At 39.2% G+C, this 26351-nt stretch overlaps 2 protein-coding genes across 5 annotated transcripts in view; both read left to right on the top strand.

Annotated features, from left to right (window-relative positions):
* Window positions 1-207: 207 nt before the first annotated feature.
* Window positions 208-5108, top strand: sf3b6 (splicing factor 3b, subunit 6). The gene is made up of 4 exons (XM_063001233.1): window positions 208-344; window positions 2216-2334; window positions 3523-3661; window positions 4813-5108. Exons 1-4 carry the CDS (start codon window positions 315-317, stop codon window positions 4900-4902), a joined length of 378 nt encoding a protein of 125 aa, XP_062857303.1. The 5' UTR covers window positions 208-314; the 3' UTR covers window positions 4903-5108.
* A 1377-nt stretch (window positions 5109-6485) lies between these two features.
* tdrd6 (tudor domain containing 6) overlaps window positions 6486-26351 on the top strand; it is a 31494-nt gene continuing 11628 nt past the window's right edge. For 2 of the 4 annotated variants that reach the window (XM_063002045.1, XM_063002048.1), the window contains exons 1-8: window positions 6486-6574; window positions 8899-14479; window positions 14573-14697; window positions 17580-17660; window positions 18777-18810; window positions 18975-18997; window positions 19090-19116; window positions 20923-20977. In XM_063002045.1, coding sequence (XP_062858115.1) covers window positions 8959-14479; window positions 14573-14697; window positions 17580-17660; window positions 18777-18810; window positions 18975-18997; window positions 19090-19116; window positions 20923-20977 — 5866 coding nt within the window. In that variant the 5' untranslated portion in view covers window positions 6486-6574; window positions 8899-8958. Of the gene's footprint in view, window positions 6575-7142; window positions 7300-8898; window positions 14480-14572; window positions 14698-17579; window positions 17661-18776; window positions 18811-18974; window positions 18998-19089; window positions 19117-20922; window positions 20978-26351 lie in introns of those variants that run through there. The other 2 variants (XM_063002046.1, XM_063002047.1) reach the window with 2 other exon arrangements.

The raw sequence follows: 26351 nt of genomic DNA, 5'->3' as shown, positions 1-26351 counted from the left end.
AGTGAGTGTAGAAACAAGGAGGTGGTTTTAATGTTACGGCTGATCGGTGTATACTGTAGTTTATTTTAATTTGCATGTTTTGAACGTTTGTTTTTTCTCTGATTGTCAATGCATAATTGTCGTGGATCCGACAGAGGGCGCAGATTTTGTAATCAACCCTTATCATACTAGCCGGAACACACGTCTTCATTTGAAGGAAATGCGTCATTACACATTAGCGAGTGCGTAGCTGTGTTGTTGTTGAACGCGACTGGCACGTCTTAATAAATAGTTTATTAATATTAAGGAGTTATTTTGTATAAAGAACCACAACCATGGCGATGCAAGCGGCTAAACGAGCTAATGTAAGTTTGGTTTATGTACATAGATTAACTTTCTGGCTGTGTTGTGTTTCTTTGTCGTGTGCTAGGGCTATTGCTAACTAGTTTAGCTCGCTGTTAGCATGGAACAGGCTAACTGGAATAGCTGTTTAAAAACAGCACATTAAAACGCAAGACAAAGGTCAACATACACTTCAGATTTTAAATTAATTTAAAATCTTAACTACCTTTAAACGTGGGTAACGTTAAATTAAATATAAATTAACATTCGTTGACATTCGCCATTCTAGTCCACTAAGCTACGTCTGAGCTACCACTGGTGGTAAAGCACAAGACAAGTAATCAGAAGGTGCTTGGTTCAATCCCCACTACCGACAAGTTGCCACTGTTGGGCCCGTGAGCAAGGCGCGTAAACCTCAATTGAGGACATGGCATTTGGTCGTCACTGTAAGTCGCTTTGAATAAAAGCGTCTCTTAAATGCAGTAAATGTAAATATCAAGTCTGAGTGGTAAAGATAACACGTAATACCTACTTATTTTACTATTTAATAGGCAAATGAAAATGGGCAAAACACTACAATACATCTGTGTGTGTGTGTGTGTGTGTGTGTGTGTGTGTGTGTGTGTGTGTGTGTGTGTGTGTGTGTGTGTGTGTGTGTGTGTGTGTGTATCCTTAAGATAATAATAAAACCATTAAGAATATGCAGCCCTTACACAATTGGTTGTGCCTGAGGGAGGGAAGATTGGATTGAGATTCACCCATTTATTGATACATTAGCAACTTCAATTTTCTGGTTGAGACAGTGGCAGGAACAGCAAAGACCCAAGCTTAAAATAAATTCCTCACTGTCAGAGCAGATATTTATCCAAGGCGACTTACAGTATACAGTCTAAGGAAATGAGGTTTAAGGGCCTTGCTCAAGGTCCCAACAGTGGCAACCTGGCAGTGGTGGGGCTTGAACCAGCAACCTTCTGATGACTAGTCCAGTACCTTAACTGCTAGGCTTCATCTGCATCATTGGGTGGCTAAGTGGGTAGCACTGTCGCCTCACAGCAAGGTCCTGGGTTCGATCCCTAGGTGGGGCGGTCTGGGTCCTTTCTGTGTGGAGTTTGCATGTTCTCCCCGTGTCTGCGTGGGTTTCCTCCGGGTGCTCCGGTTTCCTCCCACAGTCCAAAGACATGCAAGTGAGGTGAATTGGAGACACTAAATTGTCCATGACTGTGTTTGATATAACCTTGTGTGAACTGATAGAACCTTGAGTAGTAAGTAACTATCGTTTCCTGCCATGAATGTAAACAAACGTGTAAAACATGGTGTTAAAATCCTAATAAACAAACAAACATCTGCATCATTCACAAAGACAAACCTGCCCAAATCCAGCCTTGCTGACTGATCGCTAAATTTCACAGTGGTTGTGAGACACGTTGGCCTTTAGGTCTCATCAGAGAAGGTGACCCTACTTCAGTCTTCTACGGCCCATTTCTTGTGGTGTTTTGCAAACCTAAGCCTGGCTTTTTTGCTAATTAATGAAGGTTTTTCTAGCCCTTTTCCATCACTTTGACTTTGTATATATAACTAACAGCTTTAATCAAACAATGCATTAGCTATCAATTAACCAGATGATTGTCTGAACCTGGCCTCTGTCTGCCATAATTTTCACATATTACTCTTTTAATCTGCGTCTATAGCGTATTCATATTCTCTTTTATATTTATATTATCTTTTACATTGTTCTGATTTTGCACAGTGCTACCTACTATTTGAATTTCTGGTAAATGCTAACTGTCATTGCTCATTACAAGGCAATTAAATGCAAAGCTGAATCTATCTATTGTATGTGATTGTTGTTGCATACTTGATTAGTAATTTACTTCTATTTATCATTTTATTCTAGATTCGCTTACCACCAGAGGTGAACCGGATATTGTACATACGCAACCTTCCGTACAAAATCACAGCTGAAGAAATGTATGATATCTTTGGGAAGTACGGGCCTATACGGCAAATCAGAGTGTAAGTTACATATAATCTTTTGAAATATTTGTAATTCATGTAGTGAATATTTTTGCCTTTCTAACTTATAACATTATTAGTGGATCAGAATCCCTAAAGGTTCCTTAAGACTTTGCCAGGGTCTTTAAAACTAGGGCATAATAAAAACTGGCCGCTCAGGTGGCGCATCGGTAAAATATGCTAGCACACCAGAGCTGGGATTTCGAATACATCGTATCGAATCTTAGCTGTGCCATCTGGCTGGGCTGGGCGGCTATATGAACAACGTTTGGCTGTTGTTCATACAGGGTTAGGGAGCCAGACGGGACCTTATAACTGATGTAATTACGACCTCTGCTGGCTGGTTGATGGCGTCTGCACAGAGTGGAGGAGTAAAATTTACATTACACTTACATTTTCTGCATTTAGCAGACGCTTTTTATCCAAAGAAACTTACAGTATACAGTCTTGCTCAAGGGCCCAGCAGTGGTGGCAACCTGGCAGTGGTGGGGTTTGAACCAGCATCCTTCTAATTACTGGTCCAGTACCTTAACCGCTAGGCTACAACTGCCCTATAATGCTGAATAATGCTGATCAGGGTGTGGCTATCCGTGCACAGGACTGATTCGCATATGACCTCGGCTGGTGCAGGTGAAAAAATGCAGTCAGCTACTGCTCACGTGTCAGAGGGGGCGTGTGGCAGTTCGCTCTCCTCAATCAGGGGTGGGGTCAGCACCAGTATAATGCAATTGGGTAAAAATTGAACGCGCTAAATAAAATAAAATAAAAAAATAAAAAAATTGATCCATTTTTGCAGGAATACGCTGGACAGGGCACCAGTTCATTGCCTGGCTTTGGACCACAGCACCACCCAAGTGCCTTCTCAGCCTGTCTTTTTAAATGTTTGAATAGACTGTTGCCTACTGGCTTGTGTTTAAAGAATGCTGATGAATGCCATTTAAGGACCATTTAGAATGCTGAACTGGTTCTTTTGTGTGTTTATCCTCATCCTACTGTTCTATGATACTGCCATATTTAGTACGCTACATTTTTTCATTAAAACAATTATAAATACTTGCTGATATGAAACTATACTTCGTATATAACTATACTTTGTCTATATTTTGGAACACTATGTGCTTGTTGGGTAATGGTTTAGCAATCTAATGCATGACTAATGTATCTATTGGATGTTATCTGTGTTGGCAGTGGGAACACACCAGAGACGAGAGGAACTGCTTATGTAGTGTATGAGGACATCTTTGATGCTAAGAATGCCTGTGACCACCTCTCTGGATTTAACGTTTGCAACAGATACTTGGTAGTTTTGTACTACAATGCAAACAGAGTAAGTTTTTATTTTACTGTTTTCTGATATTTTCATTTTTTATTTAGTTCAGCTGTTGTTTGAACCCCCCCCCCCATAACCACCATACGCACATAAAAAATTGACCCACCACTTTGACGTTTACATAATCTATTAGCTAGCCATGATAATAGCCATAGCAGCTGACATGGCGTTAAGAATTAAACAAAAACGCAACTTAGCCAAACCAAAATACTACTAATAATAAATGAATTGAAATGGTAAAAATAGACCGTCAAACTCTTTGTTAGACAGTTGATAAAGAAATCTGCCTAGTGCACTTTACATAACTGAAAAACTCAACACTACACAACTTAATCCTTTATGATTTTTGAAATGAAATTGACAATAGCAAATTGGAAATGACTAGCTTGGGAAGAAAAGGGAGGGAAACACCCCCAAAAACTGGAAAGGATTAATCTAAAGCATTGAGCAATTAACATGGTGTTCTTTAACCTAAAATGTAATGAAACTTATTAAGCTGTGTAAAAACATGAGACACTTAAAGCACTATACTACCGTGCTGGTAGAGTCTGTCGTTAAGATATGCTTATATATTATATTTCCAATTACTGGAGCAGCAGCAATAAATTATGCTAGCCTGGGATCCACTGGGATCAGGGATTGGAATTCCCATTGGTGCTATCAGCAAGTTGGGCGTCTACAAACAGACAGGGTGGGGGTGGTGGATTGGTGTCCTGACAGGGGTGAATTGCTGCATTCAACTCAGTGATTCCAGGCAAAACTTGACTCACTGCAACCCTGACTAGGATAAAGCTGTGGTAAAATATGGAAATAAAATGAAATAATATCTTCATTAGGAGAGCCTTTCACAATCCTCTAAAACTAAACGTTTCCCTTTACAACAATTACACTTTGTTTTACATACATTTAGCCCTCAGATAACATGCTATTTAAAACCAAGCAATGTATGTGTTTAAGGTCCATTATTTACTTACACTTGTGTTCATGATCTTAATCTTTATTTATTTATTTATTTTTTAATCTGAAGTTAAAGCCTGCCATGCAGTTAACCTATATGATGTAGTGTGTATCTAGATTATAGTAGTAAGCATAAGTCAGCATACATGTCGGACTTGTACACTTACTTTTTCCACTTTTTCGTCTTACAGGCATTCCAGAAAATGGACACAAAGAAGAAAGAAGAACAGCTTAAAATCCTGAAAGAGAAATATGGCATAAACACAGATCCCCCACAGTAGTTACATTTTAATTTTCCCCTTGAAAAGGATCCATATTTTGTACAGTTAATTGACCATAACCTTTTATGTTTTGAACAGTTTGAGATCTTTTTAACCACAGCCTATTCTGTTTATTTGTTAAATGGTGAGCAAAATCACTGTACCTTGTGTGCATAATCATTGGAAATATTAACAGAGATTTTTGTTATTAAATGACTGTTTTCTAATTTGTGTTGTTTACATTGTGAATTTGTTGTGTACCTTCACTTTGTCACCCATGTCTCAGCTTTGTATTTTATTCCCTGGTAAAGATTACAATCTTGGTGTTGTTAATGCCTCTTCTGGCATATACCGAGCTTTAATTACCGGGCTTTTAATTCAGACTTTATGGAAGCTGACAAACAGGTACTTATTTTCACTAACCTACACACACAGCATTTAAAAACTCTGCCCACCAAACGACTAATGACTAATTTGCACATTTAAAGAATCCTAGAATTATCAGATTTAAAACCACAAATCAAAATTCTGTGTAAGTTCCAGCTATTCACACTGCTCAATACAGTATGGCAAGATTTGTCTGAGAACATACACTATATGCCCAAAAGAATGTGGACACCCCTCCTGACTATTGAGTTGTGTTGTTTTAGCCACACTTTTTGATAATAAATGAATAGGCAGTTGAGCCTAGTGGTTAAGGTACTAGTCCAGTAATCAGAAGGTTGCCGGTTCAAGCCTCACCACTGCCAGGTTGCCGCTGTTGGGCCCTTGAGCAAGGCCCTTAACCCTCAATTGCTCAGACAGTATACTGTCACAGTACTGTAAGTCACTTTGGATAAAAGAGTCTGCTAAATGCTGAAAATGTAAATGAATAAAAAATATTGACAAAAAGGTATTTTATGCTTTCTACTTTGTGGCAACAGTTTGACTGCCCCTGTGCACTTAATGATGTTAATAAAGACATGGTTTAATGTGTTTGGTGTGGAGGAACGCGGTGGCTTGCATAAAGGCCTGACCTCAACACTACTAAACATTCTGGGAAAAAATTAGAACATCATTTTTGGGCCTAACCCTTTTGTCCAGCATCAATTCCTGACCTCGCAGGTACTCTTTGTGGGCACAAATTCCTACAGACACACTTTAAAATGCTGTAGAAAGCTTTTGCAGAATAGAGTAGGCTGTGACATCCACAAAGTGTGGGCCAACATACATTATAACATGTATGTGGTTTGGAATTGGGATTTTCAACAAGCTTGTGGTAGTATCATCATACATTTGGGCATATAGTGTGTATATATACTATACAAATGAATGTTTAATGTGTCATGGAAGATGCTTTGGTCAAATTCGCCATCAATAGAATAAATTAATAAATAAACACATTATTCAATCTGTACAATGAGGATGCCTGACCGTTTGAGGAGACATTAAAAAAGGCGGGGCTTCAAATGTGAGGCGCCAAACGGCTTCTTTAACAAGTGGTGTTTGTAACGTCGAGTTTATATTTCTTTTTGTGCACTTAATATAAATATATTTTGTTATTATTGTAATTAGCAAAAATATAACTCTCAAATACTACTTAATACTACTTGAGGCGAAGAAAGCTGTGGCTTGATAATTAGCCGTCTCTGCTAGCTACGTTATAAGACGCTTGGTAGCAAGCTCGTTTTTCTTATGAAGATTAAAATGAAAGGTAAGTTCATTTTAGTAACAGTTGTTTGTGTTTGTTGTGGTTTATGGTTAAATTATTTAATGGAAACCATGGTGTTGAGTAACGTTTAAATAGTGTAATATTTTTTGTTTGTTAATTAGCTTGCTTGATTCACTAGTAACGAGCAGAGAGTTGACTCTTCACTCAAAGCTATAAAGTTTGGGCCAAATTTGGGTTTGTAATATTAAGGTAGATTTTCTACATTGTACTGTTACTTATGTTTTTATTAATAAACAGATTGCTTAACTGTGCAATTTTTACTCTTACATTTAAGGGAAAAACGTCAGTTCTTTTCAGTTAAGTCATTCGAGTTGACTCACCTTACATAGGAGTCGACTCCTTCGCGTTCAAAACGACTTTTGGTTCAACGCCAGTTTTCTTTAAACGTAGCATTATTTTTTCCATTTACTACCTATTACTTAAATCCATAAACGCTTAATTAAGTTCCTACTTATAAAAATAAATGTCTTATTTGTTTTATTTATTTATTAGGATTTTAACGTCATGTTTTACACACTTTGTTTACATTCATGACAGAACAGGTAGTTACTCCTTACACAAGATTCATCAGTTCACAAGTTTAATGTCAAATTCATATCTTTGGACTGTGTGAGGAAACCCACGCAGACACGGGGAGAACATGCAAACTCCATACAGAAAGGACCAGGACCGCCCCACCTGGGGATCGAACCCAGGACCTTCTTGCTGTGAGTGCTACTCACTGAACCACCGTGCCACCCAAAATAAATGTCTTAAACACGACACTACGGTAACCAAAACTATAGGTTACATTAAATAATCATGTTAATTGTTTTGACAGTTTGTTCACCACAGAGATCTCTAAGGATTTTCTGTGTTCACTGATACAGGGAAAGTTGATCAAGGGAAAACAAGGCTTTGTAATTCATGTTGTGTAATCTGCAGTTGTGTGTTTGCCTAACAACGATGTTAAAATGTATATTAACGCCGTTTAGTAGCTGCCTTTATCCAATAGATGATTTATAGTTATGACTGAATACTACTATTGAGTTTAAGGGCCTTGCTCAGGGGGCCAGTAGTGGGGATTGATCCGGCAACCCTCTGATCATTAGTCCAGTACATTAACCACTGAGCCTGGATGGCACTAAATTACTGTGAATGCATAATTACAAGTGACTAATAAAAAGACATATGCACAACAGTTGTACTATTATTACCTGAAGCTGTGTAGTTAAGTGTTGTAATATATTCAAGATTAATTGGCATTGGCCTATCATGCCAAATGGCAATTATTATCTTCCCTAAAATGTGATGATTAAAAACACTCACTCACTGTCTTAACCGCTTATCTAATTAGGGTTGTGGGGGAGTGGGGTTCTGGAGCCTATCCCAGCTTTTCAATGGGTGTAAGGCACACAGTAACACCCTGGATGGCCAGTCCATTGCAGGGCAGACACACACACATACACGCCCATTCACCTAGAGGGCAATTCAGTGTCTCCAATTAACTTGACTGCATGTTTTTGGACTGTGGGAGGAAATTAGAGTTCCTGGAGGAAACCCATGCAGACATGGGGAGAACATGCAAACTCTGCACAGAAAGGACCCGGACCGCCCCAACTGGGAATCGAACCAAGGACCTTCTTGCTGTGAGGTGTCAGTGCTACCCACTGAGCCACCGTGCCGCTATGATTGAAAACAGTAGTTTAGAGAAACACACCTGTGATTTCCTGTGATTATGGCTGTTTATAATTACATTAAGCCTTTGGTTTGAATGTTCATCAGAGATTAAAGTATAAATATATATATTACTAAATATATATAAGTTTTGTTTTTGTCTAAGTGTGACATTTTTATTGTAGCCAAAACTTCCAAAAGCTTTATCTTGGAGTTGCAGGTGGGTCATATTTCAAGTATTTTGTTAAATATTTGGGTGGGGCTGCAGTTTACAACACTTTGAGTTTGAATTCAGGCACAGGTGGCTTTTTCCAAGGCATGGAAGATTTTTTTTATCTCTGTGAAAATCCACTGTGTGGTAGTTTAAAGAAGTGACTGGCAACTGCACACTTGCTGATAGGGCAAGAGCTAGTCTGCGTCTCTCCTCAGCCAATGGTGAGGGTGGTGCAAGGGGCAGAGGAATTGCAATGGGAAATGAGTAGATTGGGAGAAAAGTTGGTAAGTTAAAAAACAATATAAGAATAAAACAGAATATTGCATCTAACAGACCTTTTTTAATTAATTCTAATTCTTAACAGCCATGTGTCTGTTTCCGGGCCTATTGTACATTTATTTTTGTGGTAGCTGATCTTTTTTCTTTTTCTTTGTAGATGCCATGCCATCAGATGGTGAGAATCATTAGAAAACCTTGAATCCTGAAAAACAGCAAAATGTCTTCAATTCCTGGGCTCCCATCATCTGGTTCGAATGTGTGTGTACTTATTACCAGAGTAAACGTAAACCCCCTCTGTGTTCTGGTTGAATTTTGGGGTAATTTTGACCAGGATCTTAGACATGCATATCAACGAATTAAAAAAGAGATTCAGTACCCTGGGAAAATATTTCAGGACAAAGATGGCAAGCCTGGTGACTTGTGCCTTGTGCAAGTTTATGAAACATGGTACAGAGCCCGTATAGTGTCAAGAAATGATTCAGGCTACAGTGTGTTTCTCATTGATGAAGGTAGAACACTAAACGCTACTACCAGCACTTTAGCATGGGGCCAAACTGACTTCTTCTACCTGCCTCCTGAAGTTGAATTTTGTGTTCTTTCAAATGTGCTACCAGTGTCTCCTGAAAATAAATGGTCAACAATGGCCTTGGAATTCATGAAGACCTTCTGTGGCAGAACAGTTACCGCCGGTGTTCAGGACGTCCTAGTACCTCAGCGTACATTTCTACTCGATATTCCATTCTTGTCTAGGCAAATGTGTGAAATGGGATTTGCCAATAAATTATCAAATGAAAGGTTCAAAGATTTTGTCTCAAGGTCCTTACAATCACATAATTCATTCATAGAGCCTCAGAGGATACCACCCATGAGAAATGAACCAGTCAAGCACACTGAGAGACAGCAGTGTTACTTGTATCCAGAGCTGCAAACAGAAACTGTTGAGACTGTGATTGTTACAGAGGTTACAAATCCTCTCCGTGTCTTCTGTCAGCTCAAGGTATTCTCTCAGGAACTTAGGAAATTAATGGGACAGATAACACAGCATTACGAAGGAAGAATTGGAGCTAGTTTTGCAAGACCTGAGAATTTGGGGGCTCCTTGTGCATCAAGAGGCGCTGACGGAAAGTGGTATCGCTCTGTTTTGCAGCAGGTCATGTTCTCCAGCAATATGGCAGAGGTGCTGCACGTGGATTATGGAAAGAAACAATTTGTCTCAGTAGAGCATGTTAGACCACTGGTTTCAGAATTTTTTCGAATGCCTGTCGTGACGTATGTCTGCTCTCTACATGGTGTTTTTGATCAAGGCATTGGATGGACAGCTTCACAGATTGATTATCTGAGATCCTTAATTCTCAACAGAACTGTCATTGCGAAGTTTGAGTATTACAGCCTTTCAGAAGGTGTGCACTATGTCACTCTCTATGGAGATGAAAAAACCAATATTAACAACTTGTTTGGACTGAGAGAGAAGTGCTTACTGGATCCAGTGTCTCGTAGAGACACAGACACAGTTGCATTTTTTAAGAGTGGCTCATCAGAGGCGTGCCAAATTTCATTTAAAGGTGATGCACAAGGAACAGACAAGTCTAAGGATTTGAAAGGGACCACTCCTGTATTTTGTACAGAAAGTCTGCCCCTCAACACGGCCCATGTGGCTGTTGTGCAGCATGTTGATAGCCCTTCAAAGTTTTGGATTCAAACTCAAAGATATGCTGTTGAATTTGACCAGTTAATGAAGAGCCTGGAGGAGCTGTATGGGTCTTCCACCAGTGCAAGTGAGTTCATTAAAAAACCTGTAGCTGGTCTTCTTTGCGTGGCCAGATCTCAAGATGTCTTTTATAGGGCAGTTATTTGCGAAGTCATCGAGACTAAAGCAGATGTTTTCTTTCTTGACTATGGAAACAGAGAGTTTGTTGATTTTTCCGAACTCCGTGTGTTGCCTGTTGGGTATCAGAAATTACCAGCCTTGGCAGTTAAGTGTGCTCTCTATGGCATTCAAGCAAAACATGAAAACTGGAACCAAAAAGCCACGTTATTCTTTTCCAGAGCTGTTGAAGATAAAATTCTGAATGTGGATGTACTTGCTAAATCTCAAAACACTCATTTTGTCAAAGTTATTGATTCTTTCTCAGAGGGGGAAAAGGATTTATCGAAGTTGCTCTGCAGTAGAGGTTTTGCAGACAGTGAAACAGCAAAAGTTGTAGATGAACCTGTCAAACAGTACACTGAAGTGATTCAGACTGATGAAGTCAAAACAAATGCTCATTCTCAGTCATCCACTTCTCCTGCTTTCAAGGAGTACTTGTTTCCCATCGGAAGCTCCCTCGATGTTACCGTATCCTACATTGAAAATCTAAATGACTTTTGGTGTCAAAAAGCAAATGATGCACAATGTCTGAAACAGCTGATGCAAGAACTTCAGAATTACTATAAAAACAGTGAATTTCAATCCCCTCTGGAAGCAGCATGTGTTGCTCGTCATCCTGAAAATGGACTGTGGTATCGAGCCTTGTTGATCCAAAAGCACAATCATACAGTAACTGTACTGTTTGTTGACTATGGAGAGACAAAGAAAGTTGCCATTCATGATATTCGACACATTAATCCAGCATTCTTGAAGCTGAAAGGACAGGCATTCCGATGCAGGTTGTATAACTTTCATCCAGTCTCTCATTCCACTTTAGAATGGAGCCCTGGTGCTACAGCTCTGTTTCAAGAGTTTGTGGACAATGCTTCCTCGTTGAATATAGTCCTGAAGTGTACTGTATATGCCGTAATGTATGACTCTCAAAAAGTGGTGTTCAACGTGGTGGATTTGGAGACTCCATTCCAAAGCATATGCAGACTTCTTGTCCAGAAAGGTTTAGCTGACCAGGCACCGTCTAAAAAGGCACAGATGTCACCTTTTCGCCTGGACACATACTTCTACTCTACACATGACATCAAAACCGGGTCTGAGGAAGATGTAAGCATCACAAGTGCGGAAGACGTCAATCACTTCTTTTGTCATCTAGAAAGAAATTATGCACAGGTCAACATGCTTGCAGAAAAAGTCAACAGCTTGTGCAGACAGCTAGAGACTATTGAATGCCCAAAAAGCTTCGGAAAAGTTTGCTTTGCAAAGTACACAGATGGATTTTGGTACAGAGGGCTAATTAAATCTACAAAGCCTTCAGTTGCTGTCTACTTTGTGGATTATGGGAACACAAAGAATGTTGAGAAGTCTGACCTTCTACCAGTTCCAATTGAAGCTGGTGACATTATGTCAGTACCAGTTCAAGCAGTTGAGTGTGGGCTTTCTGATATGCCTGTTGATATGGTTCCAAGTAAAGTAAATGACTGGTTTGAAAGTTTTGTGACAGATCGTTGTCTGACAGCACTGATAGTTGCCAAAGAACCATGTGGTAAATTAATTGTTGAGCTGTATGATGGGAAAACGCAGGTTAATGCGATGATCCGGGAGAAGTTTCACACTGAACTGAAGAGAAATGAGCAAGTCATTGCTAAAGAATTTTATTTCAGAAATCAAACAGCACCATGCAATGTGTTTGAAAGCCCAAAGCAAAGAAATGGAAATGGTGAAAACCAATTACGCCAAATGAGAGGGAGAAAAGAACCACATGGGCCTCTGGAACCCTGGAGATCTTTGAAAAGTGCTGGTTTAAAACAGGCAGAAAACCGTGGGACATCCCATGATAGTGTAATGAAAAAAGAAATGACACAAAGGAAGCCAAATTGTCATGGTTCTCATGGAGAATGTCAGAGTGAATCAGAAAATAAGAGTCATGGTTTTGAAAAACCAGGTCTCCTGAAACAAGTAAACCTCCCTGTCAAAGTTATAAAACCAGGACTGAAAGCTGAAGTGTTGGTCTCACATTGCAATAATCCTTTGAGCTTCTGTGTCCAATTGTTAACGGATGAAAGTAATGTTTGCTCTCTCGTGATGAAGCTGAATGATGATAAATCAAAGCGCATACCTGTGAAACCTGATGACCTCCATGAAGGTGAGCTGGTCAGTGCAGTATTTCCAGATAATGACTGTTGGTATCGTGCCATAGTGGGAAAAGCACCAGTTAATGACATTGTGGATGTTGAATTTATTGACTTTGGAAACACTGCGAAGGTGTCAGTTTCAAAAATGTGTGTCCTGGACAGAACGTTTTCACATCCGAGGTATAGCATTCACTGCTCGCTAACTGGAGTGCAGCATGTCGATAATGAAATGACTTCTGCTTTCAAAAAAGAAATTGAAAAACATGATAATAAAATTACATGTACCTTTATCCAACAGTCTGGGTCTGTATGGCAAGTCAAACTTGAAGCCAATGGTGAGCTGTTAGATTTACCTTCTTCCAAAAATACAGATGCTATAACTGAAAGTAGTGCTCCTGAGAGCACAGTCATCGCCCAGTCACCAGATCTGGTCACCAGCAACCTCGATAGATATTTCAAGAATCCTGACCTTTCCGAAGGACAAGTCATCTCTGTGTATGCATCATTTATTAGTGGGCCACAGCTCTTCTGGTGTCAAACTGCAGAGACTGATGAACTTGAAAAGATTTCAGAAGTAATTCAAAAGGCCGGTAATGATTTAGAAACTGCAGTTTTGAAAGAAAACCCCCTACCATTCGGAAGTGGCTGCATTGCCCTTTTTGCTGATGACCAACTGTGGTATCGTGCAAAGGTGACCTCAAGAGATGATAACTCATTGTCAGTTCTTTTTGTTGACTATGGAAATGAATCAAAAGTTCAAATGAGTGATGTTAGACCGTTGCCACCTGAGGTAGCTGATGTCACACCTTTGGCCTTTGCCTGCCAGCTTGATGGATTTGATACATCCAAGGGCTCCTGGAATGACGATGCAGCTGATCAGTTTTTTGAGCTAATCAATGACAAACTCTTAAAAGTCACAGTGTTGAAATTAGGCAGTTTAGGCGATCTTGGAAAGCCTCATTTTGTAAAGCTGGAATGTGTTGAACTTGTCATCAATGATGCAATAAAATACTGTTGGAATAGTGAGAGGACATCATTTGAACTTTCAACTGTGCCACCATTGACTTATCCTGAAACTGAATCTTCTATCTGTGTAACTGAATCTGCTTTGAGCCCTATGGAGCAGCTTCAGGTGGCAACAGATTATGAGCACAGCGATGCTTGTGATATAGCACCCCAAATGCTCTCTGAGCCAGAACAAGAAGGTACAGTAGCTGATCTTGAGAAGCAAGCTAATTCTGTAGTTATTCTGGATGAAAGTGAAGTTTTCATTGATGTTGTATCTTTACAAGATGAAAGTTCAGAATTGGTAAAAATGGGAGACACAGTTGTAGAAGAGCCTTTGCCTACAGAAAATGGATCTGATTGGAATCAAACCTCTGCAGAAATCTATGATTTTGAGAATTGTGAACAGAATGTTCCAAAGGATTCAGATATACATGCAGACGTGGCAGATTCATGTGAAAACAATCCAGATGTTCTTGAGGAAGGCCAGTTAGATGTCACCGATTTTGGAAGTAAAGAAGCATATGCTGGATCTCAGAGCACACATTTGGATGTACCAGAGAATCTGGAACCTTCTGAGTTGAACAGACCCTTTGAGGCCGATTGCTTAATATTGGATTACACTGATGAGAAGTCCGAGTGCCTGTCCAGCAGAGAGGATGCTGAAAAAGTGTGCGAATGTACACAGTTATATTCATCCGTTTCAGACTTTGAAGAAAATGTTGAGGTTATTAAATCAGGTAAATCATTTACAAATCGCACCCTTTTCTAAAATAATAGAAAATGTCTATCAGAACTGTTATATACTTATTTAAATGTCTTTCTTTCTGAAGGCTTGGGGCTTCTAAGGTGTGCTGCAGGAAGAACTTCTGTTGGATCAGAATGTGTTATCTGGTCTGATGCACACAAGAACTGGTGCAAAGCACGGACTTTAAAGGTTTCTGAGGATTCTGCTTTGGTATGTATATTTTACCACATGTGCATATATCATGTGGACAATATAACACCTATAATCTTGCAGTGTTTCTTACATTGACTTTCACTTTTATTTCATTGCAAAAGGTATGAAACTAAGATATTTCATTTTTTGTTAGGTCAGCTACATTTAAAATCTTAAAACGGTATACATCCATTCAAGCATGTCAGGGCTGCAACACATTCCAAAATTTGTGACAGTGGCAAAAAATAATAATTATAATGATTTGATTTATTTGATGATCAAACAGGTGATTATAATCATGATTCGGTACAAAAGCAGTATCCACAAAAGGCTAAGGAGGGCCAAATTTCATATATCTCACCAAAAAATTGCATATATCTCCATCTATTGCATAAAATCATTAAATGATTTAAGTAATTTTGGAGAGTTAAGAGCAAGGGCACAAGCCTAAATTGAACATCATTGATCTCTTATCCCTCAGACAGTACTGCAACTCATCAGTGGCTAAATACATGAGGAAGGGATTACTTTGGCAAACCTTTGTTAAACACAGTAATATGGAGTTACATTCACAGATGAACGTCTGTGCCAAAAAGAAGCTTCATGTTTACCATGTCCAGAAGTGACATGTTCTCTGGGATGGACTATCACACAGTGGAAATGTTTATTGTGGCCAGATGAATCAGTATTCTAGATATTTCTTGGAAAATGCCATGTGCTCCTGATAAAAGACGAAAAGGACCATCTAGGCTGTTATCAGCAACAAGTCCAAAAGCCAAAAGTTGTCATGATATGGGGTTGTGTCATTGGTAATATACACTTCTGTAGTGGCAGCATTAATGCAAAAAAATACGTCTTTAAAATTACGCCTTTTACATGGATGTTCATGTATTTTTTAACAAGACAATGCAAAACCACATGCTGCACACATTACAAAGACATGGCTGTGAAAGACGAGGGTACAGTTACTGAACTGGCCTGCCTGCAGTTTTGACCTGTCCCTGATGGAGAATGTGTGAAAAAATGTGACAACAACCATGTACTGTTGCACATCCTAAGACATGTTTGCAGGAAGAATGGAACAAATTAACACATTAAACACTATTGCCTGTTATTCTCTGTGACAAACCATTTTGTGAGAAGGAATGGCAACATTACAAAGGGGTGTGTTGCAGGCCTGAAATGCAGGAATGAATGTATATTAACAAATGAAATGAAGTTGACCAGACAAACATACAGTGTATCACAAAAGTGAGTACACCCCTCACATTTCTGCAAATATTTCATTATATCTTTTCATGGGACAACACTATAGACATGAAACTTGGATATAACTTAGAGTAGTCAGTGTACAACTTGTATAGCAGTGTAGATTTACTGTCTTCTGAAAATAACTCAACACACAGCCATTAATGTCTAAATAGCTGGCAACATAAGTGAGTACACCCCACAGTGAACATGTCCAAATTGTGCCCAAATGTGTCGTTGTCCCTCCCTGGTGTCATGTGTCAAGGTTCCAGGTGTAAATGGGGAGCAGGGCTGTTAAATTTGGTGTTTTGGGTACAATTCTCTCATACTGGCCACTGGATATTCAACATGGCACCTCATGGCAAAGAACTCTCTGAGGATGTGAGAAATAGAATTGTTGCTCTCCACAAAGATGGCCTGGGCTATAAGAAGATTGCTAACACCCTGAAACTGAGCTACAGCATGGTGGCCAAGGTCATACAGCGGTTTTCCAGGACAGGTTCCACTCGGAACAGGCTTCGCCAGGGTCGACCAAAGAAGTTGAGTCCACGTGTTCGGCGTCATATCCAGAGGTTGGCTTTAAAAAATAGACACATGAGTGCTGCCAGCATTGCTGCAGAGGTTGAAGACGTGGGAGGTCAGCCTGTCAGTGCTCAGACCATACGCCGCACACTGCATCAACTCGGTCTGCATGGTCGTCATCCCAGAAGGAAGCTGACGCACAAGAAAGCCAGCAAACAGTTTGCTGAAGACAAGCAGTCCAAGAACATGGATTACTGGACTGCCCTGTGGTCTGACGAGACCAAGATAAACTTGTTTGGCTCAGATGGTGTCCAGCATGTGTGGCGGCGCCCTGGTGAGAAGTACCAAGACAACTGTATCTTGCCTACAGTCAAGCATGGTAGTGGTAGCATCATGGTCTTGGGCTGCATGAGTGTTGCTGGCACTGGGGAGCTGCAGTTCATTGAGGGAAACATGAATTCCAACATGTACTGTGACATTCTAAAACAGAGCATGATCCCCTCCCTTCGAAAACTGGGCCTCATGGCAGTTTTTCAACAGGATAACGACCCCAAACACAACCTCCAAGATGACAACTGCCTTGCTGAGGAAGCTGAAGGTAAAGGTGATGGACTAAACCCAATTGAGCACCTGTGGCGCATCCTCAAGTGGAAGGTGGAGGAGTTCAAGGTGTCTAACATCCACCAGCTCCGTGATGTCATCATGGAGGAGTGGAAGAGGATTCCAGTAGCAACCTGTGCAGCTCTGGTGAATTCCATGCCCAGGAGGGTTAAGGCAGTGCTGGATAATAATGGTGGTCACACAAAATATTGACACTTTGGGCACAATTTGGACATGTTCACTGTGGGGTGTACTCACTTATGTTGCCAGCTATTTAGACATTAATGGCTGTGTGTTGAGTTATTTTCAGAATCTACACTGCTATACAAGTTGTACACTGACTACTCTAAGTTATATCCAAGTTTCATGTCTATAGTGTTGTCCCATGAAAAGATATAATAAAATATTTGCAGAAATGTGAGGGGTGTACTCACTTTTGTGATACACTGTATATATCATGGGTTCATACTGTCCCATTTTTCTGATTTAGGGTTGTTTATTATATTTATTATATCTGACTTTTGTTGTAGGTGCTACTTTTGGACTATGATTCTATGATGATGATTGATCCAGCTAGCATCTTTGAAATCATACCAGAGGAACTGTTGCAGGTATGAGCATCTTTTGTGGTTCTAATGAGGCGTTGATACTCTTTTGGTTGGAGCATTTGCCCCCACAGATAAATCAGTTTGATTATTACTTTAGTACTATTTGAAATCGGCAACTAATTGGTAACTCTTATTCTATGTAACCAAATAGCAAAGACCAAAGTTGATCATTTGTGTATATTTAAGAAAATTTAATCTTTAAAGATTAACATAGAGGCACATTGGTGAATTACGCTGGGATCCAGGGTTCAAATTTCCATTGATGCTATTTAACGTCCGTCTTCGTACAGACGTATTTATTGATGTCTGTGAAGGGTGATGGCTAAAGTACAGCAGATCTGACCATTGACATGCTGTTGGGTAGCTAAGACTCAGATTAGAGACAGGTCACAAACCGCTTACAGCGTGTTGGGTAGTCCAGATATATGCCAGAGAACATGAATGTTATGGCCAACAGAAAGGGCTATGGTGGCTCCAACTGCAGATCATTTTAATACTGGTGCTGAGGTAAATGTGTCACAATACACAAACGCTTGTGTATGGGACTGCTTAATCGCAGGTCAGCCAGCATTCCCATACCATCTACTGTCGAGTGTAAGGTAACTACAATGGGCACACAGGCATTGGAAATAGTGGACTGGAACAGTCAGGGTTTTTAAAAAAAATACATTTACTGTGATACTTGAAAGGTTAGTTTTTACCATGGGTCATATACACAAAGATGTCATTGGTCCCATTTTAAGAAAAAAATGTTTTAATAACTTCAGAGCTCTAAAATACACTGCTTTTTCTAATATAAAAAAGTTTAAAAAGTGATTGTTCCGTTTTAAGATTTCTTTCTTAATTCCACTATGCTTAAAGACATGTTGATGTGAAAACATTTTTTGATGGGTTGCTGTAATATTCAGTTAACTGGTGACTAATCACGATTGCTTGATGGTTAAAAGGTAAATTGTCAGTTTGCATCCTTAGTAATATGATAGAATTTAGACCCCACACAATTATTTTAATTGCTTAGATTTAAAAAAGGAATTGTGGTTTTAATTAATTTGTTCTTTTTAAGGATGATCAGTAATAAAATAAAATGTGTTCTTAATTAATGTGTGTTTGTACATACAGGTTCCATGCAGTGCTGAAACTGGTATCCTGACAGGTATAGTTTTCTTTACAAATTTGTTTGAAATATGTAACTTAAATAAAATAGCCATAACGGTCATCCAGGTTTATTTGAATGACTCCTAATTTTGAATGATATTTTGTAATTGCATCCTGAGTGTGAAAAATAGAACACCTTTTTTTCCTTTTTCCTTTCTATAGGAAAAGTAAAAGAGGTTTTGGAGGCAAGTACTGCATTTAGTCACCCTGCTTTAAAGTTGAATGTACATTGGATTACATCAGAATGTGTTGAAGTCATGTTGCTATTTTTAAATAGGTGGAAGATATGGAGTGTGATCCTGTGGTAAGTTTGGTCTCATCAGACCTTTTTAGTAAGAGATCCCATTTGAGTGTAGCATTTATAAAACCGAGTCTTGGCTTGATGCTTTCAGTTTAGTGCTGTGATGTCTGTATTTATTATAATCAAAAAATTACACTGGGGATTAAAAAGGCCACAGGAAAATGGTAATAACAAAAAACAAACAAACTATAGTTGTATTTTAGCAAACTGATCTGATTATTGTTTCTGTGTGTGTGGGGGGTGGGGGCGTATTTGTGTCTGATCTTATTAAAGGGTAAAAGCATAAAAGAAGCTAGAGCAGAGCATTCTGGCTTAAAATGTGTACAAATTATTATGGGTATAAAAATGATTTACAATTGTTCTTAATTCTGTTAAATTCTGTTGTGTTTTTAGGCATTTATTATGGTTTAAAGGTTTTAAAATGGTAATTTAATAAAAATTGCCGCATACAAGATCATTTGACCATTACTTGAAAATCCTAATAAATAAATAATTAAATAAATTACTGACAAGCTCTTCAATAGTATTCAATAGTATTACAACTAGGGATGTCCCGATCACGTTTTTTTGTTCCCGATCATTAATTTTGATCCCGATCCGATACCGAGTCTCAAACCGATACTTGTATTTTCTACATATTGTCTAGATAAGAACTAGATAGTACTGTTCACACAGTGCACACTTCAAGTACATTACAGTTATTCAAATTAATCCAATGTATATGTTTAACAACTGAATAGCTCTGCAGTGTTGTAGGAAAATAATTGCCTGCATCCAAGCTATTGCTTAATGTTCTTTTATTTTTACAAAATAAAAGTAAACAAACTTAGCACAGCATTGTAGTAGTAAAAGTAGAACACTCAAAATGAGTGAGATAAATACAGTTTCACTTTGAACTTTACATTCAAAGAACATAATTCTGTTTAATGCAGTGATACACTAAAAATGAACAGAAATCTCCACTCACAAGTGCTGTAGCAGCTTAACTTGAAAAAACAAATAAGTTACTTAACAGCATTACAGTAAAACCTGAATACCAAAATAAAATGGAAAGTCACTCTTTTGTTATGAAGGAAAGCCAGTTCTTAAAGTGCTTGTATTGTGACAATGGTTTGATGGACGTTTCTATGCGGTGAGTGTGTTTTGACTCTTTGGGGCTTACATAGTGCATGGATTTGCGTTCTTGGCTCTAGCTGTCTGCTATTCAGTACCGTAACAGAAGAAGTTAATAAAGTGTTATGCTCCCGACAATATGTGAATATACCGTGTATTTATTTCTTTATTAAACGAGTGCATCACTACGACGCTCGGTTACATAACTAAGCCAATCAGAGTGCTTGATACTGAGATGTCGTTCAGTCTTGTAACACGTAAACTCGTAAAAGCTGTATGTTATGCTCCTGAAGTTTTCATACTCGGATTAAAAGTTATTGTTTTGTAAACCGGTGTGATCCTTGACTCACACACCATATAAATAGTAAAATTCTACAGTAATGAACGCAGCTCTGCTCCTACCGCCTCGTGAAACGCTCACAGTGCAGACATTACACCGCTGTTGGACTTGTTTCACTTTCCAATTTAAAGTATTTCCACACAGCGGACATGCTGACGTAAAACAAAAGATCGGATTATGATCGGCATTAGTAAAGCCGATACCGATCAGTTTAAAAAATGCCTTGATCGGCCCTGATTCCGATCTTTGAGATCGGATCGGGACATCCCTAATTACAACGATAGCTGTTATCAGACTGTAGTGAAATTATTAGACAGGTGAGTTTGCCTTACTATTTTTTCTGTTTGATTTTACAGCCTCAAAACCAAGAACTTGACTCCTGTTTTGACAATGTGCTGCAGCCATTTCAGCGTAAGTATTTTACATGGTTTAACCTACCCAAGACCCTGATTTTTCCCTAAAACATGAGAATGACCTGTCTTGTGTCAACAGAACCTTCAATTTTAAATCCTCTTGCCTCTGGACCTGGGTTTAGTATTAGTTTGACTCTGTAAAATTCCCCAACTTTGAATTGAGAAAAACCTTAAGCCTTCAGTTCCATAAACTGGGATTAACGAGAGTCCTAAGTTACTTACTTTAGTGACTTGTGCACTGAAACTAAGCTGCTCTTTGGGTAATGCAATCCAGAGGTACAGCGACAGACACCTGCTTAATAGACACTTGTGATATTTACACAACTTTATGGTTCACTGTCAAAAAATGGTTATTAAGATTGGACAGTTCACATTTTATAAGTGACCGTTGGTGCAAATTTTAAATTGTCTATTACATGTAAAGTTTAAATCTTGCATTTCGGTGGCGCAGTGGTCCATTACGCTAGCCCACTACCACTGAGATCTGGATTCAGATCTCAGCAGGTTAAAATGGCTGACCCGGCACCTACACAGACATCAGACAGATTCTGCTCATGTAATTTGAGGCTACCTATACAATCGATTTGACATCCCCTTCATGAGACTACCTATACAATGAGGCTACCTATACAATCGACCAATACAATGAGACTACCTTTACCTATACAATTAACATATACAATGAGGCTACCTATACAATCGAATCGACACCCCCTTAATGAGACTACCTATACAATGAGACTACCTTTACCTATACAATCGATTTGAACACCCCCTTAATGAGACTACCTATACAATCGACCTATACAATGAGGCTACCTTTACCTATACAATCGATTCGAACACCCCCTTAATAAGATTACCTATACAATGAGACTACCTTTACCTTTACAATCGATTTGAACACCCCCTTAATGAGGCTACCTTTACCTATACAATCGATTCGAAACCCCTTTATTGAGACTACTTTTACCTATACAATGAGACTACCTTTACTTATACAATTGATTCGACATCCCCTTAATTAGACTACCTATACAATCGACCTATACAATGAGGCTACCTATACCTATACAATTGACATATACAATAATGCTACCTTTACCTATACAATTGATTCGACACCCCCTTAATTAGACTACCTATACAATCGACCTATACAATGAGGCTACCTTTACCTATACAATCGATTCGAAACCCCTTTAATGAGACTACCTTTACCTATACAATGAGGCTACCTATACCTATACAATTGACATATACAATAATGCTACCTTTACCTATACAATTGATTCGACACCCCCTTAATGAGACTACCTATACAATGAGGCTACCTTTACCTATACAATCGATATATACAATGAGACTACCTTTACCTATACAATCGATTCGACACTCCCTTAATGAGACTACCTATACAATGAGGCTACCTATACAATTGACATATACAATGAGGCTACCTTTACCTATACAATTGATTCGAACACCACCTTAATGAGACTACTTATACAATGAGGCTACCTTTACCTAAATATTCGATTCGACACCCCCTTAATGAGACTACCTATACAATGAGACTACCTTTACCTACAGTGGTGTTAAAAAAATAGCAGTGATTTTTTTTTAAAAGTGAATAAATCACAAAATCATTATAATAACTTTTATTTTCATAAATGCAAATGCACTGAAAATACACCTTCAATTCTAAATCAAAACATTAACAAAATTTCGCCAGTTTGTGTTAATCCTTTACAGAAAGTTAAGAAAAATGAATATTAGGCTGTTCAAAATAATAGCAGTGCAGCATTTTTCTTAAAAAACTCAAAAAAATTATCTATAAACTGAAAAAATGTTTGAGGTTTCACTTTACTTTAAATTACTGAACTAATATTTAGTGGCATAACGATTGTTTCCGAGATCTGTGTTGCATGGAGTCGACCAACTTCTGGCACCTCAGAACAGGTATTCCAGTCCAGGATGATCAGACTACATTCCACAGTTCTGCCTGTGGGTTGTACATTCCACAGTGGGTTTTGCCTCAAAAAAACGTGTTTCAGATATCAGCCCACAAGTTCTCTATGGGATTGAAGTCAGGGGATTGTGCTGGTCACTCTATTACCGTACCTCAATCTTGTTTGTCTGTAATCAAGATGTTTTGGGTCATTGTCATGTTGAAACACCCATTTTAAGGACATTTCTTCTTCAACATAGGGTAACATGATCTCCTCAAGTATTCTGATATATTTAAACTGATCCATGATCCCTCGTATGTGATAAATAGACGTAACACCATGGTATGAAAAACATACCATATCATCATTTTGTACCACCATGCTTTACTGTCTTCACAGTGCACTCTGGCTTGAATTCAGTGCTTGGGGGTCGTCTGACATACTGTCTACGGCCACTAGACTCAAAAAGAACAATTTTGCTTTCACCAGTCCACAAAATGTTCAGCCATTTCTCTTTGGACCAGTCAATGTGTTCTTTGGGAAATTTGAACCCATTCAGGACACGTCTTTTTCTTAACAACGGGACTTTGCAGGAGTTCTTGCTGGTAAATTGGCTTCACTTAATCATCTTCTGTTCTCACTGGTAACTTCAGATGTTCCTTGTTCTTTCTGGAGGTGATCATTGGCTGATTATTTGCCATTCTGGCTATTCTTCGATCCAATTGAACAGTAGTTCCACGCTTCCTTCTGCGTCTTTCAGGTTTTGGTTGTAACTTCAAGGCATTTGAGATAATTTTAGCTGAGAAGCCTATAATTCGCTGCACTTCTCTGTATGTTTTTTCCCTCTACAATCAACTTTTTTATCAAAGTATGCTGTTCATCAGAACAATGTCTGGAACAACCCATTTTACCCAGTATTTCATAAGGAAATGTGCTTTGACCAACCTGTGCAACATTTGCCACCCTCCTACCTTAAATAAGGGCCAAAATTGACACCCGTTCTTCTGTAGAATGAGTGACTTCACCAATTGAACTCCTCACTGCTATTATTTTGAACAACCCCCTTTCAATCAATGCTTCGATTACTCAGAATGAGCGGCATGCATGTCTTAATTGTTGGGTTTGTTTTGTTTTCATTACTCTACTACACTTTCAAGTAATTTTTTTTTGTAAGTAAGAAATATCACTTCTACTAAAAACAGTGACTTATTGGGTTAATGGTGTTGGACTGCTATTTTTTTGAACACCACTGTATACAATCGATTTGAACACCCCCTTAATAAGACTACATATTAAATGAGACTACCTATACAATCGACATATACAACAAGGCTACCTTTACCTATACAATTGATTCGACACCCCCTTAATGAGACTACCTATACCAGTGGTTCTCAAACTTTTTAGACCGAGTACCACCCATTGTCAAACCAAAACTTCCAAGTACCACCTATGTCTCATCACAGAACCACATATAGCACACATTAATTAGGTGTGTGTGTATATATATACAGTGTATCACAAAAGTGAGTACACTCCTCACATTTCTGCAAATATTTTATTATATCTTTTCATGGGACAACACTATAGAAATAAAACTTGGATATAACTTAAGAGTAGTCAGTGTACAGCTTGTATAGCAGTGTAGATTTACTGTCTTCTGAAAATAACTCAACACACAGCCATTAATGTCTAAATAGCTGGCAACATAAGTGAGTACACCCCACAGTGAACATGTCCAAATTGTGCCCAAAGTGTCAATATTTTGTGTGACCACCATTATTATCCAGCACTGCCTTAACCCTCCTGGGCATGGAATTCACCAGAGCTGCACAGGTTGCTACTGGAATCCTCTTCCACTCCTCCATGATGACATCACGGAGCTGGTGGATGTTAGACACCTTGAACTCCTCCACCTTCCACTTGAGGATGTGCCACAGGTGCTCAATTGGGTTTAGTCCATCACCTTTACCTTCAGCTTCCTCAGCAAGGCAGTTGTCATCTTGGAGGTTGTGTTTGGGGTCGTTATCCTGTTGGAAAACTGCCATGAGGCCCAGTTTTCGAAGGGAGGGGATCATGCTCTGTTTCAGAATGTCACAGTACATGTTGGAATTCATGTTTCCCTCAATGAATTGCAGCTCCCCAGTGCCAGCAACACTCATGCAGCCCAAGACCATGATGCTACCACCACCATGCTTGACTGTAGGCAAGATACAGTTGTCTTGGTACTTCTCACCAGGGCGCCGCCACACATGCTGGACACCATCTGAGCCAAACAAGTTTATCTTGGTCTCGTCAGACCACAGGGCATTCCAGTAATCCATGTTCTTGGGCTGCTTGTTTTCAGCAAACTGTTTGCGGGCTTTCTTGTGCGTCAGCTTCCTTCTGGGATGACGACCATGCAGACCGAGTTGATGCAGTGTGCGGCGTATGGTCTGAGCACTGACAGGCTGACCTCCCATGTCTTCAACCTCTGCAGCAATGCTGGCAGCACTCATGTGTCTATTTTTTAAAGCCAACCTCTGGATATGACGCCGAACACGTGGACTCAACTTCTTTGGTCGACCCTGGCGAAGCCTGTTCCGAGTGGAACCTGTCCTGGAAAACCGCTGTATGACCTTGGCCACCATGCTGTAGCTCAGTTTCAGGGTGTTAGCAATCTTCTTATAGCCCAGGCCATCTTTGTGGAGAGCAACAATTCTGTTTCTCATCCTCAGAGAGTTCTTTGCCATGAGGTGCCATGTTGACTATCCAGTGGCCAGTATGAGAGAATTGTACCCAAAACACCAAATTTAACAGCCCTGCTCCCCATTTACACCTGGGACCTTGACACATGACACCAGGGAGGGACAACGACACATTTGGGCACAATTTGGACATGTTCACTGTGGGGTGTACTCACTTATGTTGCCAGCTATTTAGACATTAATGGCTGTGTGTTGAGTTATTTTCAGAAGACAGTAAATCTACACTGCTATACAAGCTGTACACTGACTACTCTAAGTTATATCCAAGTTTCATGTCTATAGTGTTGTCCCATGAAAAGATATAATGAAATATTTGCAGAAATGTGAGGGGTGTACTCACTTTTGTGATACACTGTATATATATACAGGGGTTGGACAATTAATCTGAAACACCTGTCATTTTAGTGTGGGAGGTTTCATGGCTAAATGGGACCAGTCTGGTGGCCAATCTTCATTAATTGCACATTGCACCAGTAAGAGCAGAGTGTGAAGGTTCAATTAGCAGGGTAAGAGCACAGTTTTGCTCAAAATATTGCAATGCACACAACATTATGGGTGACATACCAGAGTTCAAAAGAGGACAAATTGTTGGTGCACGTCTTGCTGGCGCATCTGTGACCAAGACAGCAAGTCTTTGTGATGTATCAAGAGCCACAATATTATTGAGCCACTT

This window comes from Trichomycterus rosablanca, chromosome 9 (assembly GCF_030014385.1).
Source record: "Trichomycterus rosablanca isolate fTriRos1 chromosome 9, fTriRos1.hap1, whole genome shotgun sequence".
NCBI lineage: Eukaryota > Metazoa > Chordata > Actinopteri > Siluriformes > Trichomycteridae > Trichomycterus > Trichomycterus rosablanca.
Note: the sequence above shows the minus strand (reverse complement) of the source record. Positions and strands in the feature narration are given on the sequence as shown.